At 41.3% G+C, this 19,385-nt stretch overlaps 3 protein-coding genes across 3 annotated transcripts; 1 reads left to right on the top strand and 2 right to left on the bottom strand.

Annotated features, from left to right (window-relative positions):
- Positions 1–117: 117 nt before the first annotated feature.
- On the bottom strand, positions 118–12,189 carry dnase2b (deoxyribonuclease II beta). Its single transcript, XM_083767347.1, has 8 exons — positions 12,054–12,189; positions 9,522–9,611; positions 4,381–4,432; positions 3,530–3,704; positions 2,881–2,959; positions 1,995–2,156; positions 1,154–1,351; positions 118–479 (listed from the first exon to the last, which is right to left on the bottom strand). The coding sequence occupies exons 4-8, from the start codon at positions 3,686–3,688 to the stop codon at positions 145–147; spliced, it is 933 nt and encodes a 310-aa protein (XP_083623473.1). The 5' UTR covers positions 3,689–3,704; positions 4,381–4,432; positions 9,522–9,611; positions 12,054–12,189; the 3' UTR covers positions 118–144.
- uox (urate oxidase) lies at positions 9,257–15,210 on the top strand (the record flags this gene model as incomplete). Its single annotated transcript, XM_083767348.1, has 7 exons — positions 9,257–9,599; positions 10,060–10,176; positions 11,419–11,497; positions 12,084–12,270; positions 12,542–12,665; positions 13,843–13,926; positions 15,139–15,210. The coding sequence occupies exons 1-7, from the start codon at positions 9,336–9,338 to the stop codon at positions 15,208–15,210; spliced, it is 927 nt and encodes a 308-aa protein (XP_083623474.1). The 5' UTR covers positions 9,257–9,335.
- Positions 15,211–16,192: 982 nt separating this feature from the next.
- On the bottom strand, positions 16,193–19,317 carry samd13 (sterile alpha motif domain containing 13). The gene is made up of 4 exons (XM_083767349.1): positions 19,146–19,317; positions 17,853–17,895; positions 17,616–17,727; positions 16,193–16,520 (listed from the first exon to the last, which is right to left on the bottom strand). Exons 2-4 carry the CDS (start codon positions 17,888–17,890, stop codon positions 16,377–16,379), a joined length of 294 nt encoding a protein of 97 aa, XP_083623475.1. The 5' UTR covers positions 17,891–17,895; positions 19,146–19,317; the 3' UTR covers positions 16,193–16,376.
- Between the last annotated feature and the right edge of the window lie 68 nt (positions 19,318–19,385).

Below are 19,385 nucleotides of genomic sequence, written 5' to 3'. Positions count from 1 at the left end.
GCCATTTGGCTATTCTGAGTGGCCAAAGAGCATTGACCACGCCTCCAGGTCTTTAGTTTACTCAAGTTAGGTAATAAGACCTGGTACTTAAGACACGCAAAATACAGCCCTCTCTCTCTCTGTCTGTCTCTTTGTCCATCACATCTAACAGGCTATGTACCAGTCCACCACCTGTCGGAAGGCCTTGTATATCAAGGGATGTTGGGAGCACACCAGTCCCCCACCACGCCAAGCCTGAGCCCTCTCCCTGTTCAGGTCCCCCAGGCAGGCCCACTGCTCCTCAGAAGCCCGGGACACGCACCACTTGGAGTGGTCATGATGAGACTGGAACAGAACCGGCCCAGGGAGCCGCACCCTCCTCACATTCATGACGTGTTTGGGAAGAGTGCAGTTGGAGGGCAGCCCGTGGTTCTGCGTCTGCCATGTCGCGACCAGCAAATCAGAACCCAGGGCTTGGGCAACCCAACCCGCATAGATATCTGGGGGTGGGGGAACACGGAAATAATTTTGACAATGCGGTTCTCTGACAAATATGATTAGAAACACAATACATGACGTTAATGACATAACCGAAAACGTATTTCCATTGAGCCATTAGTATAAACTATAGAACAGTCCTCCAATAGTTGCTTTACTGAATACAAGTTAATAATATGAATAATAATAAGCTATATTATTTCAACTGGTGAAGACGTCCTGGAAATGACGTAAAGATCATCCCCCTATGCATGGGCTGTGATCTGGCCTTTAGTCCTGATTCCTGAACGTCACCAGAGTTACCAGAGGGCATAATCATAACGTCATCATGATGTAATTTGGCTTGCTGGGAAACGTTAGTTCATTGGTAACTCATGAGAAGGCACAATCCAGGTGTGTTGATGGCAAATTCATCAATCAAACTCTGAGAATTTTCAAACTGAGATCTAAAAATGCTAATGTCATCATATGATATTGATATATATGATATAGCACAAATATGACACGAATAAAAGATTGTGGAAGAATACTACCGACGAATACTAGTACCAATGTCAGTTCTCCAGCTTTAGTGAATAACCACGAATTTAATTTCAAATAATAATTCAAGCACTGAAAGTACTTCAGCAAAATGGCTACAAATTAAATAACAGACTTTCCCCAATAAATCACTTACCATCAACAAAATGTTCTGATTTGGCAAAACTGACAAACTTCTCTCCTTGGGCAGAGAGAAGATGTTCAACTCTTTTACTGAAGGGCAGTGGTGGTTTGGAGCCCTTGCATAACTGGGCCAGTGGTGCCAAGTCACTCAGGAATGAAGCAGGCACGGAGCAATTATACACACGTGGGTTGAAATACACCAACTGCTGGGCTGTAGGCAGAGTAGGACACAGCAGAATACAGAGAGATAGAGTAGGAGTCATTTTATTTGTTGTCTGGTTCCCTTCACCTGGGGAAAATGGACTAAAAACACATTTTCATGCAGTGTAAATAACTATACAATATCAATCAATTGTATACATAGATTTGACTTCAGCACCCTCTGGTGGACAAATTTGTTGAGGGACAGGCAGACAGACCAATAAAAAGAAGAACATTTTGATTTTCAGTCTCAGGTTCGTTGTAGTATATCAACTATTGGACAGTTTATTTGTTTTTATTTAATGACAGATAATCTGTTTCATCTGTGAAAGTGAAGTCTAAAGGATAATTTAGTATAATCGCTCGACTGACGCAAAACTCGGGAAAAAAGTGTAAAAACGGCTACTGCTAAATTACTATCCTTTAAGTAATGTTTCTCAAGAGACAATTGTCACAATGTTTATGGGGAGTCTTCCATATTTTGTGTGCATTTGGCACCCAAGAACCTATATAATTTAGTAGTCACTGTAAATCTGTTAATAACAAATGTATATTAAATAATGAGTGGAAGTGAGACGTATGTATGTACATATATGTACAGAATGGCAGCCAGTAATGTCTGCCCTGCAGTTGTTTCATGTCCTTTCTCTCACCTATTATGGAGAACTGTGCATATTTGTAGGTCACGCACAGAGCCGTCTGGCCATTGACTTTGCCAGAGGATGGGTAAAGGTAACCTCTCTCAGGGAACGAGGGGAAGTGAGGTACACTGTGGGACAGCCAGAAGCCTTGAACGTGGTCACAGAGCAGCACCCCTGCGGGATATAAACAACTATAACACCTCTAGTACCCACAGAATGTGGAACAGGGCACAAACACATGCACGGCAATAGTCTATTTCTTCCAGCAAAGTTCATGTCAGGGTGGATCACCTTGTAATAGTGCCTACTACAACATAAATTAATAATAATAATAATAATAATAATAATAATAATGAATTATATATAACCCAAAGCTATTTGCTGCCATGCCCTTTCACTCTCACACTATCAAAAATGAAACCCTAACCCTTTTATTTACCTTTTAAAACATATTGTATTAGGTATTAGGTTAGTCAGTGATCCAGAATAAACACAATCTATCAGACTTTGCACTGCGTCCTCCCCCATGACGCCATTCATAAAGCACACAAGAGTCACAAAAATGAAGATTCTTCTCCTAGTGTATAATGCACTTGTGCATTGAATAATTGTATAAGGCAGGGGTTCTCAACCCGTGGGTTGCGACCCCCCCAAATTATAAAAATAAATAAAAAGAAAAGCCTTCATCAGTGTGTCGACACTGATGAAGGCTGGATATCCGAAACGCTTGTCTCCTGTCCCAAATGAAAGAATAAATTACTGAAACACAGTCTTGGTGTGTGCAACCCATTACCGTTATTTATATGCTCTAGATTAATCAAAACCTCTGTCTCTTCATGAATTGTATTAATTATCAAAACATGGTTTATAATGTATAATGGAGTCTTGGCTACAGTACCTTTTGTGTGTCCATATTCCTTGATGTATTCCATGTCTGGAGGTCCATCATTGTAGAAGGTGTAGACTGAGCTATTGGACTGTACACGTAAAGCAAAACATCATAACATCATAGCATAATATATATACTTTTTCTGGATTTGTTTCTTTGGACATATAGAATTGTATTTATTCTGTAAGAAACGTGGGGCATTAAATATATTACATTTGGTTCTTTACACACCACAAGGCATTGATGAACCATAATGATTGATGCACAGTATGACTTGCACCAAGTTTATGTATGGACCATTACATTTTGTTTCAGTAACTTTCAACGACTGGAACTGCTAATATTTTTTGTTTGTTAAATGGAGACATTAACTTTGTGGGCATACACATTTAGTGCATTAGAGAAAAGTGTTTTTTTCCCCCACCATGAACAATACAAGCTTCTGTATCCCCAGCATGCATCTACCTCAACAAAATAAGTAAGCCACTATGGGCCATGGTCGACGACGCCACAGGGTTGAATTCTCTCCCTGGCAGGGGTTGACTTTTATGTCAACCCCTTTTCTTCCTGTGTCCCTCTCCATTACACAAACTCTAAACTAACTCTCTAATGAAGAAAACATAAACTAATCAAAGAATAACAAGTTGAATGCTCCCACCTTGTAGGTGTGCCCTTTGTAAAGCTGGTTAAGTGTGCTCCCCAGGGCCCCCTGGCTGCTGTTGACCATGAAGTTACTCATCTGCCAGCTTCCCACTGAGGGGTCCAGGTACATGTAGTCAACGCCGCTACCAACCTCTCCAATCTTATACTTGGGCATCTTGTATATAATGAACCTGTTAAAAGTTAGAGAGAATTATTTGAATGCATTAACCAGTCCTATATACTTCGTTGTATGACAAATAGTGGAAATAGCATCATTCTACAAGCTTGTACTGTAGTTTCACTATTTTTTAAAGGGATTTTTTTTAATTAATTAGTATATAGTATTAATAAAAGAAAATGTAGCCTATAACATGCCTAAAATATGAACACCAGGTTAAGTGGTAAAAAGATGTACAATACTAGCCTGGCTAATAAGCCAGACCAAATCAGCCGTTGGCAAAACAAAATTGCCTGCCGGCGTGCAGTCTCTGTCTGTTGGTCTGTCTATCTGTGTGTAATCCATGGAACTCAAGAACCGTTAGCCCCACGACCACGACTTCAAATTCGACACACGCGTTCCACACCACAGCAGGGCCCGGTGTAGAGTCGGTCGGACACACGACTGTCCAGAACGGCCCCAAAAAGGCTCTGGACCGGGCAACTGCCCAGCGGGCACCATTCTAGTCAATCAAATGAGCTAATAGTCTAGCAATCAGCACAATATCATAACACAATTCACAGAGTAAAATGTAGCCTTACATACAATTTGTGAAGACTGAAGAGCACAAAATAAAAAAAATCAGTAAAGGGAAGAGAATAAAAGGTAACAAGAAGTATACCCCCTCAAAATAAACACAATCAACTCACCAATCCACAGGCTCCCCAGCTTCATTCCTACAGGAAATGTCTGTTCTACTTGCTGTGAAACATGAAATCACAACAACAACATGGAACCATGAACCAAACAGAGTGGTCATCTTGAGTTAGAGAGAACAAAAAAGGAATTTAAAATCTCTCTTTCAGGTTTTGTGTCATGATTGAGCAATTTATGAAAATGATCTGACTGGCGATGCGGTCATGCAGAACAGGAAGTCATGAGGAGTCGCATGACAGGGAAGCACCCCATTTAGCAACAGGGGGTTTTAATACATAGGATGTTAAATAACCAAGAACCTTGCATTAATCCTTTTTCGAGTAACGTTACATCCTCGATTTACCTTACCTCGCTCTCGCTGTCACACACTCACATGAAAGATGGGTTTCATTCAAAAGTTATCTTCAAATTTGTTGAGAGATTTACCCCAGGGATGCTGGAATTACACAGGTGTTTTTTTAAGTGGTGCAACCACTTCATTAAGTAGCTTTGTGTGTGCCTGCCTGCCTGGCTGGCTGGCTACCTGTGTCTGAGCACGAAAATAGCATTTGGTTGGTTTTCAAAACCAAGTGTCACAGTTGTGCAGCCTAACACACACAAACATATTAACTGTATATGATGATTTCAGGTGTATCAGTATCAGTACAGTACAGTAGAGGGACCCCCACATGGTAACTGTCATTTCTCGACCATTTCGGACGCGGGGTGGCTCGCCGGAACCAGTCCGGCACCCTGGGCGTGTTCCTGCGGGTATGGAAGTTCTGGGGACCCCCACACGGAGTTGCACCACTAAGGCCTGACATGGCATTCTGACATATACAGTACGTACGTAACAAAACTTAACTAGAAAAAGTGCCCTTCTGGGCACAGGTCTCCACCAGGATAGGAATGTAGGACATTGCAGCTTGCCTTCATCTGGTGGTTGGATAAAAGGGCAACAAAAGTCAATCAGGATGGAGTCTGAGAAATCTGAAAGACCCGTTTCGTTGAATGGCTCTAGAGAGACTGTGTACCAATTTGCGTGATGTTTGGACAAAATCTGTAGGTGTACTGTGCAAAAACTTGTTTTGCACAAAGCGGCCTCCTGGTGGCGCTATAACAGGCCGTTCTGGAAAGTTTGGGGCAGAGGTTCATCGTTGGCATCCAGGGAGTGTGTGTGCAAAATTTGGCATCGACCGGGTTAACGGTGGCCGAGATTAGCTGCTCACGGACACACACACACACGGACGGACGGACGGACGGACAGACGGACGGACGGACGGAGTGCAAAACATACTCTCCCCCCATGCCTTCGGCCTGGTGGAGACAATAAACCTGATGTCCCCATTATGGGTGTGTCATTATGGTGAATATGGTCAGAGATAATAAAAAGTAGCACAAATAGCTCTTGTGAGCTCGTGGTTATTTCCACTAGCTCTATGGGCAAATATGGAACGTAAACGGTGAGGTTCTCGTGTGGGTTTCTTACCTCACCGGCACAATATTTATATCATCTTCCCTAGGAAAGAAGTAGTATACTATATGTATATGATTCCTGTTGTACAAATCAATATATCAAATCAAAAATCACTATTCATTGTACAACAACAACAACTAGATAAAGTGCCAATCGGCACAGGTCTCCACCAGGATTCTTACTCAGCCTAGTGGGAATATGCATGCACAGTTTCATCGCAATCGGACGCTGCGTTGAGGAGTTGTGGCCATTTTGCTACTCCTGAAAACTGTAGGAGCCAATCGTGGCCAATCAGGATGGAATATGAGAAATCAAACAAACCTGTCTTGATCACATGACTATGGAGATCATGTGTACCGATTTGCGTGAAATTTGGATAAAATGTGAAGGAGTAATAATAGAAAATGTGTTTTACATATGTCGGCCTCCTGGTGGCGCTATAAAGAGCAGATGTGAAAAATTCCAGGCAAAGGTTTTTCCTTGGCCTCTAGGGAGTTGGCATACAAAGTTATCCACAGATCCGTGCAGTTAGAGGTAAAAACACTTTTGGGCCAGTTATAGCGCCACCTTGAGGCTGAGTTGAAATTGTTCATGTGGCATTTCGTCCTCGGCCTAGTGGGAATGTGGGTGCACAATTTCACGGAAATCACGCGATGTGTTCATGATTTGCAGCATTTTGTTTGAAACTGAGCACTCCTGTGAATTTTGGAAGCCAATCTTAACCAATCAGGATGGAGTCTGAGAAATCTGAAAGACCGGTTTGGTTGAATGGCTCTAGAGAGACTGTGTACCAATTTGCGTGATGTTTGGACACAATCTGTAGGTGTACTGTGCAAAAACTTGTTTTGCACAAAGCGGCCTCCTGGTGGCGCTATAACAGGCCGTTCTGGAAAGTTTGGGGCAGAGGTTCATGGTTGGCATCCAGGGAGTGTGTGTGCAAAATTTGGCATCGGCCGGGTTAACGGTGGCCGAGATTAGCTGCTCACGGACACACGGACGGACGGACACACGGACGGACGGAGTGCAAAACATACTCTCCCCCATGCCTTCGGCTGGTGGAGACAACAACAACAACAAGTAGCCTACTGTGTGTATACTGTATAAGTGCTTATGATGGCACACAAGGTGCACTCAAGTCATCTAACCAAACAACAGACCACTCACAGTGCACAAGGGACCCTGCTGGCTCATCCCCTTCATTATCTATATGTAAATGGTGTGGCAGTGGCTCAGGAGGTAGAGTGGCCAGTTGGGTTTGATACCCTGTTGCTTGTGTTTTGTTTTGGGTGGGGGGCATTTCCAAGCCTTTAGATTATTTGATAGTGGAAAGAGACAGGAAATAGCAAGAGAGAAATTAAGCAAAGGATCTCGGGTCAGAATCAAACCCAGGTAAATTTGCTTGCAAATGTACTATTACAGTAGGCTATACATATTGATTATGTGCAAATTTGCAACTTCTAAAGGAGACTAAGGGCCGATTCATACTCCTATTTTACCGCTGTTTCGGCGCTGTAGTGCCGAAATGATTTCGGCTCGTCAGAAATTCTCAGTAGCACCGAAGAGCCGACTTTAGGACGGTACCCGCCCCCCCGAACCTCAAATGACGTCAAATTGTAGGCTCTACAGCGCCGAACCGACTTTTATTCAGCTCTAAAATAGGAGTATGAATCTGCCCTTAGGAGAGATGTTTATTATTATTAATGATAATCTCTGCCACTGGAAAAGCCAAAGTAGACAGAATGTTAACTGTCAGACAATATGGCCGAAGTGGCATCACATGAAAATATATTTGTGTGATGATGCATTTGTCTTTTTTAATATACCGTCTGTACCTTTTAAACCGTCAATAAAAAATTAAATCAATCAAAGTGGTTCTCGACAGGTTTAGTTGTGGACTCAAACCTTATCCTCACCAGCTCGGAAGCAACGACCCATATGTACTATGTTCCAGATTTTTCGGGTCACGACCCTCTGGTTGAGGCCTAAAGAACTGTGTACACAATGCAAAGGTAGGACTGCCCTGTCCACAAAATACTCCCTCTGGGGAAAAGCCATCTCTCTCTGAGAATTGCATTGGTTGGATAACTAACAAGAACTACACGACTTCTGGAAAGACACCATGGCTACACAGGTACATAGATTTAATGTTCTTATTGGCAGGGTGAAAAAGAATACTACTACTATAATAATAATAATAATCTGTTTTTCTTTATTATTTTCATGTGCATCATTAAAACATTTCGTTACCCTGTATCTTCACCCCCCAGCACAAATTCATTATCATTCTTTGTTCTTTGTTCCAACATAGCATCATATCCTCAATTAATTTGGAGCAAAATTTAAGAATTGGATTTTGTGTCACCGTTTAGTTTAGTTTATTTTGATCATCAACAGTATAGCAAATCCTTGCAGACATTACAGCAATAATTTCTGTTTTGTTGAACGAAAAGGCATAGGCCGAAGCTTAGATCTTATTAATGCCTATTCTTAATACATGTCGGTTAACCTTATAACGTTCACAGTCGTTATAAACGAACATTAACGTAATTATTTTTTAACCTCCTAAACTTCCTACATAAACACAGTTCACACGGTATTACATACATACTGTACCTACATGCATGCATGCCTGCCTGCTATGGTTGCTGCAAAAAATATACTGATAAACTGGAAGTCTCCAACCTCTCCATGTTTCAAAAGATGGCTCAACGTGATGCTCTCCATTGCTAAGCTGGAACAAATTCATCATGACAGACAGAATACACAAGCTAAGTTCCAAAAAATGTGGATGCCATTCCTTGGAGTATTTGACAATAGCTGAGTAGCCTATAGGTTCTGCATATCTGGCTGCTATGGTGCAACCGTGCATCTATCACTACTGAACTCATAACTTTCCCTGCTCTATGATGGTCATCAATCCCACCCATTTGTTCTTTTGTGCGTGTATGTGTCTATTGTATAGTATGTAGTGTTAAGTTTACTTTTCTGTCATTTGATGTCTTATACTGTTGTGTTGTGTCTTGTATTTGACTGCATTTCACTTGTCTTTGAGAAATCTAAATAAAATATGTAAAAGAAACAAAAAACATGCATACCTGCACGTATACGGTATACATGCTTATACTCACATACATTTTACATAGTTTTAATCTGTATTTCTCATCCTGTGCGGGTCAATGACCATGGAGTCATAGCATTATCTAAGCAGAACCCATTTCTAAATAGTAAATTATCTACTAGTAAATTGTAATGTACAATTTTATTTGTTTTTATTTTTTAGTACCCAAAATGTTTTCACTTCAGATACGTCTTTTCTGATTTATTATATCCTCCCGAATAACCAAAAATCAGTCAGTTGAGTGTTCTGTTAACAATCCCGCAGGAGAGATTTAGCAATACAACCCAATGTCTAAATACATTTTCACATTTGGGGCTTGGTTCATATGTGATAAATGTAATATAATAGTATAATATACTGTAATTAATAAAATAATGAATTATATAGAGTCCCAACTCAACATAACTTGTGTCGCATGTGCACAGAATGTGGACTTTGTGAAGACAGGCTATGGCAAGAATTCAGTCAAGGTGCTGGTCATCAGAAGAGAGGGACCCCATCAATCAATTATCGAACTGAAAGCTGATGTGGAGCTCACACTTAAAACCCATAAGGATTACCTGGATGGAGACAACTCAGACATCATCCCCACAGACACCATCAAGAACACTGTCCATGCCATGGCCAAAATCAAGGGGGTAGGTGTCCATCTGCAATGACAAATGTAGCGAACATAAGGATGCGCCATTGAGTGTGACCCAGTGTCATTTTGAAAGCCATTATCCAGTAGTGTTTTCATGTCAAGGACCCCTAAATCAATACTGGCCACAGACCCACATCGGAAAATATTTTGTGACACCCAGGTACACCATACAAGACTTGCGTTAAAATATTTCAAACGTAAAATAAATAATAAAGATAAATCACAATTCTATTTGAACTAGCAGATCTACAATTTCAGTGTTCTTAAGAGAGCTTGTAGATTGGCTAATACAGTACACACACACACACACACACACACACACACACGCACACACACACACACACACACACACACACACACACACACACACACACACACACACACACACACGCGCTCTACTTTGAGAACCACAGTCTTAGCTCACACTGCACTTTTCGTACATATGATGTATACAGGTGAAGACCATTGAGCAGTTGTCTCTGGACATCTGTCACCATTTCCTGACGTCTTTTAACCATGTGCTGAAGGCCAAGGTATCCATGGAGCAGGCTCCTTGGAGAAGGCTGGAGAAGGTATTGTATGGAAGTCGGTGATCAGTCCACAAGAAGATAATAGGCTTTTGTATTATTGCTCCATGTAAAGCCTGGTGTAATATTTGCCATTCAAGCTCACACTGATGATTTCCCAGTTAATTTCGGACATTCTGCTCTTTTCCTTGAAACTAAAGCCTGGGCCCTCATTTACTTTGGACCACAACCAAAGGGTGGGTGTAAAAATCGTCAGAATGGGTGTGTGTATATTGGTGAGAACCTGAGGCTGTGATGCGCCAAGTGGGAAGTCGCTTGGATCAGCGGGTTTCTCCAAAAAATCCAAATGGATGATCAATATGATGCCATATATCTGATCAATATGATGCTATACAGACTCCATATTTGGGCATGCCTGACACAGAACTCCATATATGGGCAGTTGGGCATAAATTAAAGGGACACATAAAGACAGATAAAGAAATCTCAATACCGGTATATATGGGCATGAAAGGGACATGGACAGGCAGACGGGTACAACAGGTTTCTGACTAACTAGGTGAGGCATGCATCGTTGCAACTTGCATCGTTGCATGCCAATATATGGGCATATCAGTTGAATCTGTGGTTCTGGACAACTGCCTATCTGACAGACTCGATGCCTCATTGGGCACCGACCGGCCTACTCAGGTCAGGAATGATGGGCTGACAACTGGTACAACAAGTATTGCATAACAGGTCTAGTCATTTGAATGACCAGCTTGGCCCTCTGGGCGCAAGACGTCCGGAAGCAGCTGAACAGAACAATTTTACAGTTACACCCACAATTCATTGTGGTCCAAAATCCAAGATTCCAAAAATACAGCCCAGGTTTAATTTGTATTATATTCATTATATGAAACCCTTTAAGAACAGTTAAGATAATCACTGGCATGAGTCAATCAATTGTCTTAATTATTAACACAGCGCAACAATACTATTGCTCTGGACAACAGCATCTGCCAAATGACATATATGTCATTTGGCAGATGCTGTTTGGCAGATGTAGTATTGTTGCGCTAATACTATATGTCATATAGTATTAGAAAACATACAGCATTAATGCACTGTATGGTGCTGTTAAGGGATGTATAATGACATCCGACTGTTAAAGCCTCGGCCTTCTTGTGCAATGAATCAAGTATTACTATTTCAAATTTGAAATTTTAACCAAATATATGTTGTACTACTACTTTACCATTCATCAGTCCTGTGATAAATGAAATGAAAGTCTCTGTCTCTTCACAGAATGGGGTAGAGCATGCACATGCGTTCATATTCAGCCCAGAAGCATGGCGCTTCTGTGATGTTGAACAGAATCTCAAAGGTGCAGAGAAAACAACAAACACAGTAAATGCGCAACACCATTGCATAACACTATCTAAAATAGGGATATGGCATCGCAGTTGTATGTTCCCGACAACAAGTTTACATCCCTGTCTAAATGTGATGAATTAATTTTATTTAGGTGTAGGTTATGGCCTGTATGAAACATGTTTTGTGAAGTGACCTTAACCTTAAGTTTGACCACCCAATTCTAATAATCCTTGAGTCAAAGTAAAGATTTCCACCAAATCCTATATTAGAATTGGTTCATGGGAGGGCAGACCACGACAAAACCGATACGCCCATATGTAGGCAAGTCACTATGACTATCAGACATAACCATAAACAAATATATCCATATCCATATATAGGCATATATGGAGATCCAGACATATTTTAACACAAATCGTGTATGGGGGACCCTGGCACAAAATATTTTCAAATGGGGGTCCATGGCCAGATAATTTGGGGTTCCTTCCTTGACGTCTGAGAAACACTGATCCAGGGCAATACATTCCACACTCCGACTCTAAGCAGGTATTCAGCAGTCGGGTTACAATTCAAAAGCAACGTGTCAAATCTCACAGGTGTCCCGGTGGTTCACAGCGGGTTGAAGGACATGACGGTGCTGAAGACGACCCAGTCGGGGTTCGAGGGATTCCTCCGAGACCGCTTCACCACCCTGCAGGAGGCCAAGGACAGGTGTTTCTGCACGTCCATCTACGCCAGGTGGCGCTACAACAAGGTTGAGAACATCGACTTTGACGCTGCATGGTAACAACAGCACAACTGTGATAGCTATAGCACAGTCATAAAAGGTTAACCATTATTTATCTCAGTTTTCATCCATGCTGGTGATTGCGTCACCGAGTAAAATGGAAAGCTGTCATTTCAAATCAGGTTGGAATGGAGACTGTGATCTTCATTAAAGGGAGAACATGTGTAATCTTAATGACATTAATCTTCCAATTAGAAATTTAAGATGACATATGCTGCCATATGTCAATTAATACTGCAATCCCACCCTGTTCCATCATCATCATAGGAATTGTGTCAAGGATACAATCATTGAGAAGTTTGCTGGGCCATATGACCTTGGAGAGTACTCCCCTTCCGTGCAGAAGACCCTCTACGACACGCAGGTTATTGCGCTGGACAGACTCCCTGAGGTACACCTGACTGCACCGCAGAACACGAAGGCAGACACATTCACATCACATCCATCAGACCTGAGGCCCAGTCTAAAAATGTCTTCTAAATCCTATAAAGGTTTTCTGAGAAACGTATGTTGCTATTTCAGTAGTGCTCAAAACCTTTTCATGTTAAGGACCCCCAAATGATATGTATTTTGCCACGATCCCCCATCTCAAACAATTTTGTTCCAGGGACACCCAGAAGCAACAGACGCCCCCCCCCCCCAACCACACACACACACACACACACACACACACACACACACACACACACACACACACACACACACACACACACACAATTTGTCATAACACGGCACAAAGTGACACGAAATTAGCTTTTTTGAATAGGCAAAGAAATCTAAAATGATAATTGGGTTAATCGTTCCCACAGAGATTTCTCTTGAACAAGACAGCACTATTGTAAGACCATGTCAACATTGACATAACATGACATTTACTTGCCAGTCTGCCAGAAAGTGTGGAAAAATTATATATAATACTAGAATTTCGCGGCCAGTCATCCCAGAGTTACCTTGCAGCGCACTGTGGGAAGAAGGAAATTGCGGGAGTTGACTCCACATGTAGTAACGGATGGGTTTGGGTTTCTTGCCATGTGTTGGGTACAACTTCTCAAATATAGAATAGATAACATTAGAGGGGAAAATAGTAGAATCATTTTGAGAGTCACTGCCTACAGTATATGTTCTGACATACAGGTGCAGTGGTGCACACATGTGAACTGTAGGATAATATAATCTTATAAGAAAACATGGCAAAACTGGCACTTCCCATTTCTCTGGTCCACTGGTTGTAAGGTGTCCGCAGCTGCTTTACCTGACAGCAGTCTAAAAATATGAACAAAAAAATACCCTCCTACTGTGTTAGGAAAATTCACATTTTGGTCATGTTTTGACAATGACAAAATAGGGACACCAGGTTGAAAGAGGTCAATATTAAAGCACTGAATTAACACAATTAACAACAATTTCTGCAGTACTGTATTTACTATACAGTCTTGCACACAGACCATTTCTGGGCAGTATGGACGAACCGCTATCCGTGCACTGCATCTATATTACCTAACCAAACCTTTGTTAAATTCTAACATACAACTAGATATTCAGTGTATGCATTTTGTGTTCTCTTTCAGGTGGAGGAAATAGAGATGGTCATGCCTAACAAGCATTACTTCACCATAGACATGACCAAAATGGGTCTCACAAACAAGGATGAAGTAAGTCCATTTATAACAATTATTCCATGATCACAGGCAAAAATTATACTTTGCTGCAACCTCAACTGGAAAAGGATGTTGACACATTTTTATTTGAAAATGTTATTTTTAAGAGCAACACAAGTTTATTAATATTATGTTGTCACACTTGTCTTGTGATAAAGTATAAATGAGCTCCATGTACCCTTTCTCAGTTGTTCAGTGACGGCACCAATCAGTTACAGGCCTCACAGGGTGTCACGTGTTGTTCTCAGGTGCCGAGTAAAGACAGAATAACACTATGTGAAACAACATTAAACACGTTCTTGAGCCCCAATCCTGAGGGGATCCCATGAGGCTGTCCACCTCATGAACAGCTCTCAGCGGGTAAATGGGGCTGGTCAAGGTCTCAGGTTCCAACTCAGATATTTTTTATTTTCCATCCTGGACCCCCCTAGGGTTTAAAGGAGAATTCCATGCTAGAATGCTTTCTTATCTTTCTTACCTTTCTTTGTAGTTGTTACGTCCCCACCAAAGAGGTCCAGGTGTTTTTTTTGTGCAAAAACTCCTTATTGGCTATTTCCCCTACCATAAGCCCTCAATGAATTGCATTGCATTGAATGGGAATTGAATGGGGCTATGGGGTGTTATGCTAGTTCGTTTATTTCCATCGAAAGAAGTAGTAAAGTGTGCCGCTTGGGATATTATTTACATTATGAAGAGAGGATATATACAAAGAAATTATAATTTTGAGCGATGGAAATAAGCGAATTAGCACAACACCCCATAGCCCCGTTCAATTCAATGCAATTCAATGCAATTCATTTAGGGCTTATGGTAGGGGAAATAGCCAATAAGGAGCTTTTGCACAAAATAACACCTGGACCTCTTTGGTGGGGACGTAACAACTACAAAGAAAGGTAAGAAAGCCTTTTAGTATGGAATTCTCCTTTAAGCCTGATTTACACAATACAGTGAGCCTTGGCCTTTTCACCTATGACATGCCCAAAATAGGGATGCTAGTTATTTAGAGTATTTTTGTATGTGGTTAGAAAATGGCAAATGGGACAGAAGCATTTCAAAGAGTAGCCCCATCTGTGACTTCCCCGTCCGCTGCAGTTCTAAAGACCAGAGCGAAGGGGGAGGTCAGAGATGGCTCTATTCAGGAGGACAGTAAATACATACTGTCATTGTTCTGTGGCGAGTCATTGAATTTTCCTTCTGTCTTCCAAGGTTCTCCTGCCACTAGATAACCCCTCGGGGAACATCACAGGCACGGTACGCAGGACAAGAGCCAAGCTGTGAAGAGCCCGGAAACACTGAAACACATCCACAGGTTATACATTCTAGAACACAGTGGTACAGAATAGATTAGAGCTCTTTCACGGTGTAAAACAGCTTGACCAATCGTTCCAATAAAAGACAACTGTGCGTTTGTGTGGGGTTTTCTTCCTGAACGAACAAGGGACTTTGAAGAGTAAAATAATCTCCATTGTTGTTTCAAACCGCTATGATTGTATGATGATCGATCCAAGCCATGTAATTGACTGTATGATCAAATTAAACCATTACCAATAAATGTTCTTTGGTGAAAAAAAGAGCACCATTTATTGCAAATCTCTGGTTCAGATAGTCAAACTCCAGTGTTATGTTGGACATAGACATTGGTCACGCATACACTTCAATACACTTTGTCTTGAAGACAGTTCTGAAAGCACCACAGGTAAGAACAAAAGAATGATTATCTGTCTTTACACATAAATATCTCCATTTCAATTACCAGATAGATACAGTAGGTGTGCAGGAAAACAGGGCATTCAAAAGGATCGTTCTGCTTTGTGTGTCCACTAGGAGGACACAATTCTTCATCGTTGCATGCTATGAACAATTTGTGGAATCTGTGCATTTTATAGCAAAAAAAGTGACCGCAGATCAAAGTGGGACGCATCAGGCTATTTTCTGCATGTATCAAAGTTTTCACATACAATGGAACATACACAATTTTCTTATCTTATGTACAAATACTTTTTTTGTAACCAAAATTGGTCTACTCATACTCATACGCGCGCACACACACACACACACACACACACACACACACACACACACACACACACACACACACACACACACACACACACACACACACACACACACACACTCACTTCACCTCATTATTAAATAATAACAATAACAACAATATAAAATAAACAGAACTTTCAAGCAGCAGAAATAAGAATGGCTGAAAGGGTAAACAACAGCTGAGTGCAACCCATGTCTCTCAGGGTCAACATTTATATAACATTACAGCATTCAAAAGAGAAAAAGAAAACAAAATAGAGAAAATAAAATAAAAACGTTCTCGTCTTTCCGCAAAAGGTGCCACTGTGGCCCGGAGGAGTCTTTGTGAAAGCGTTCTCCTGACATGTTTGATTGTCACTGAGGGGGTCTGACTGTGTGCCACTGGGCTGCTATGAGGCATTGCTCTTCAGGTGCTGAGTCTGCAGCTGCTTCACGTGGTACTCGTAGATCTTCAGTGCCGGGCCCAACTTTATCGACAATCCCGTCAGGACGTCGTTGCGCGTCATCAGGAGCAGGGACTTCCCATCGATTTCCTGACGGATGCAGTGAGAAATGCCTAGCTCATACTCCGTGGTACGACGGGGCACTCCGTGGCTAAAACAGCCGATCTTCAAGCTCACGACATGTTGCACTGATGATACAATACATTGTGAGCTTGGAAACTGGCGGATTTTCGCCACGGGACACCATCGTACAACAAAATATAAAACGGGCTTAAAGCTACACTATGTAAACTTTCCTCTTCTACCCCAGGATTTGAACCAGGGGGGCAGTCAGACAGATATTTTGTGAAGCCTGAAACTCCTGAAAGTTCATATAATGGCCTGTTGTGGCGCTGTCATTGGACCCAGAAAAGCCCATAGCCCCATAGAAGTCCATGTATTTGGGCCCAACTTCACCTAGACTGTATTACCTTAATAAACATGGTCATGAATACTTTCTGCTTCCAGTCACTAGTTTAAAGTCTCATTTCTAATGTCATAATATTATTTTTGGAAAATTATGGTCCCATTTATTAAAAAAATGACCATAAAGTCGCGCATGTTCTGAGGGGCGTGGCTACCGTTACAGTCTATGATCGGGATTCCCCACCCACTCAAGTCAAAATAAAAACCAACGGAGAAGAAGGGGGGAAGTCCCGCCTCGTGTCTGGGCAGCCAATGGCCAGCTGGGCCCAAACGGATCTAGAAAGATGGCGACTTACAGTGCAGGAATAACAGGCTTCATTTTACGTCCATGTTAGACCCGGGGAACGCTTTGTCCATATTTTTTTACAGTCTATGATTTGAACCCATTTCCTGCAGAAGTGTCGAATTGTTTACCATTGACCTAATAGAGCCTGCCTGCTTGCTCTGGGGATAAATTGAATCTTGACCTTCCGGTCAAAATTTGTGTCAGATCCTGTGTGTAGGTGAGAGTGAGACGTGAAGAGCAGGGAGATCAAATACAACCACCCCGATTGTATAAGTTATATTGTATTAACATACTCTAACATACAGATTGGGCAAAATTAGATTCTATTCATTAAAAAAAAGAAATTTACATTGACTGACCTGTGATTAGTGCCATTACTGCCATAGTTATTTTCTACTTTAATATACAACGATGAAAGGCAGGAGGAAGATTACCTGATCCTGGAAGGCGGTGGCTTGCTCTTCAAACCCTGTTGCTTTGAAGTAATTGACCACGTCTGCTACTCCCCAGTTAGCAGGGTCCGGCAGCTGACCATTCTCAACAGGGCTGTGGGGTCACACATTGCATGGAACTGTTTTAGCTACTCCATGGAGGTACTTTAAAATCAACTCCATAAAGTCTTCCTTTCATTCAGGCAGCGCAGAATATTATTAATTCGGCACAATATATACCTTTTCGTGTCAACTGATCCATTGGCCTTGTCATCCATGCCAGCTGTTAAAATAAGAAAATAACAAATATAAATATACTTAAATATATACATATACATAAATACATTTAAAAATAAAAAACTAGGAAATCCATCAGTAAGGAAGCATACACTATAATTCTAAAGCTGTCCAACTATGCATGTGCAATTTATACAGTATACTAGCCCCTCTCGGAACCCTCCATAAAGCTTTTCTGAAATTTTGATGAGTTTTATGTAGGGTCCCTGCTCATAACTATATTTTCGTATGGGAATTCTGAAACGCGGACATGAATATTCTCTCTAAGATCTAAGACTTTAAGTACCTATACATTCCGCTGCGAATATCTCCTGTTTTTGTTTGACCGATTTGGTCGCTTTATTTCTTCTTGTTTGTTTACCGTTTATTGTACCGCCTCCCGGTGTGCGGTTGGCTTGTGCGGCTACGTCCCTGCCTCTGATCTGCTCTGTCATAGCTATAGTGCCACTAGCTAGCCAGATAGGCGGTACAATGAGGTGTCAATAAACAAGGAAGGAAGAGAAGAAGCGACCAAATCGGTCAAACAAAGATATTCGCAGCGGCATGTATGGGTACTTATACTTCACATATTCAGAAACCCTCACACGATAAAATGTCGTCAAAGAGCGCAGACAGGCCATAAACACGTTGTTTATGTTTTATGTATGTCTGCGTACCAGGTGGCATGGTACTGCTGGAACAGGACCCCATGCTCTGTGTCATAAAAAAGTCAGAAACTTCAGTAGCATTGGGTCCTGCTTGGAGGGCTAACAGTATACCAGTGGGTCCCAAACTGGGAATTATAATTTTTGACACGTGACCAAGTAAATAAAGTGTGGACTGATATCCTGACATTTCCAAAAGGACCATTTCGATCAGAAATGCACCAATTTTGGATTGGACGAAAAAATGGTGTATTATTTGACCAACTTTAAACAAATAAGGATAAAAAGAAATAACAAGTTATCAACTTATCATGAATAAGCTGATGTTTCACCAAAAAATGTACAGCTGCACAAATTGCAATCTGAATTGTAAAAAACTAACTTATCTATCACCCAGACAACGCTAATGGTTTAAACGAGTTTAACAGCAAATATAATTAATTTTAACAAGCAGAAATATTGTGTTAAGTTATAAATAACGTTAGGCTAAATAACATTAGCAAATGTATGTTAGCTATCGCACTTACTTGGTATATATAATACGCTAACAAACAAGGGATAAGTTAGCAACATTAGCTAATACGAATCTTACCTTATTTTAAATGATTCCAGCTTGACAGTGAGAGTTCACCCAAGTCATGAACGCAGTTCAGACATCCAATATAGTTCTGATAACGGCGTTAATTTTCAGGGCCGAAACATCTATATTTCCATGCAATAAAATTAAGGTTTGATGAAGTACCACCAGTTTAGCGTATCTTCCTCAGTTACAGCTTCCTTCGCCCACATGATACATGAGGTTTATGGGAAATGTAGTTGACGTGCTGGGTGT

The sequence above is a fragment of the Protomyctophum parallelum genome, assembly GCF_964188405.1.
Source record: "Protomyctophum parallelum genome assembly, chromosome: 6".
NCBI lineage: Eukaryota > Metazoa > Chordata > Actinopteri > Myctophiformes > Myctophidae > Protomyctophum > Protomyctophum parallelum.
The sequence above is the reverse complement of the archived record's forward strand: the minus strand, read 5'-3'. Positions and strand labels throughout refer to the sequence as shown.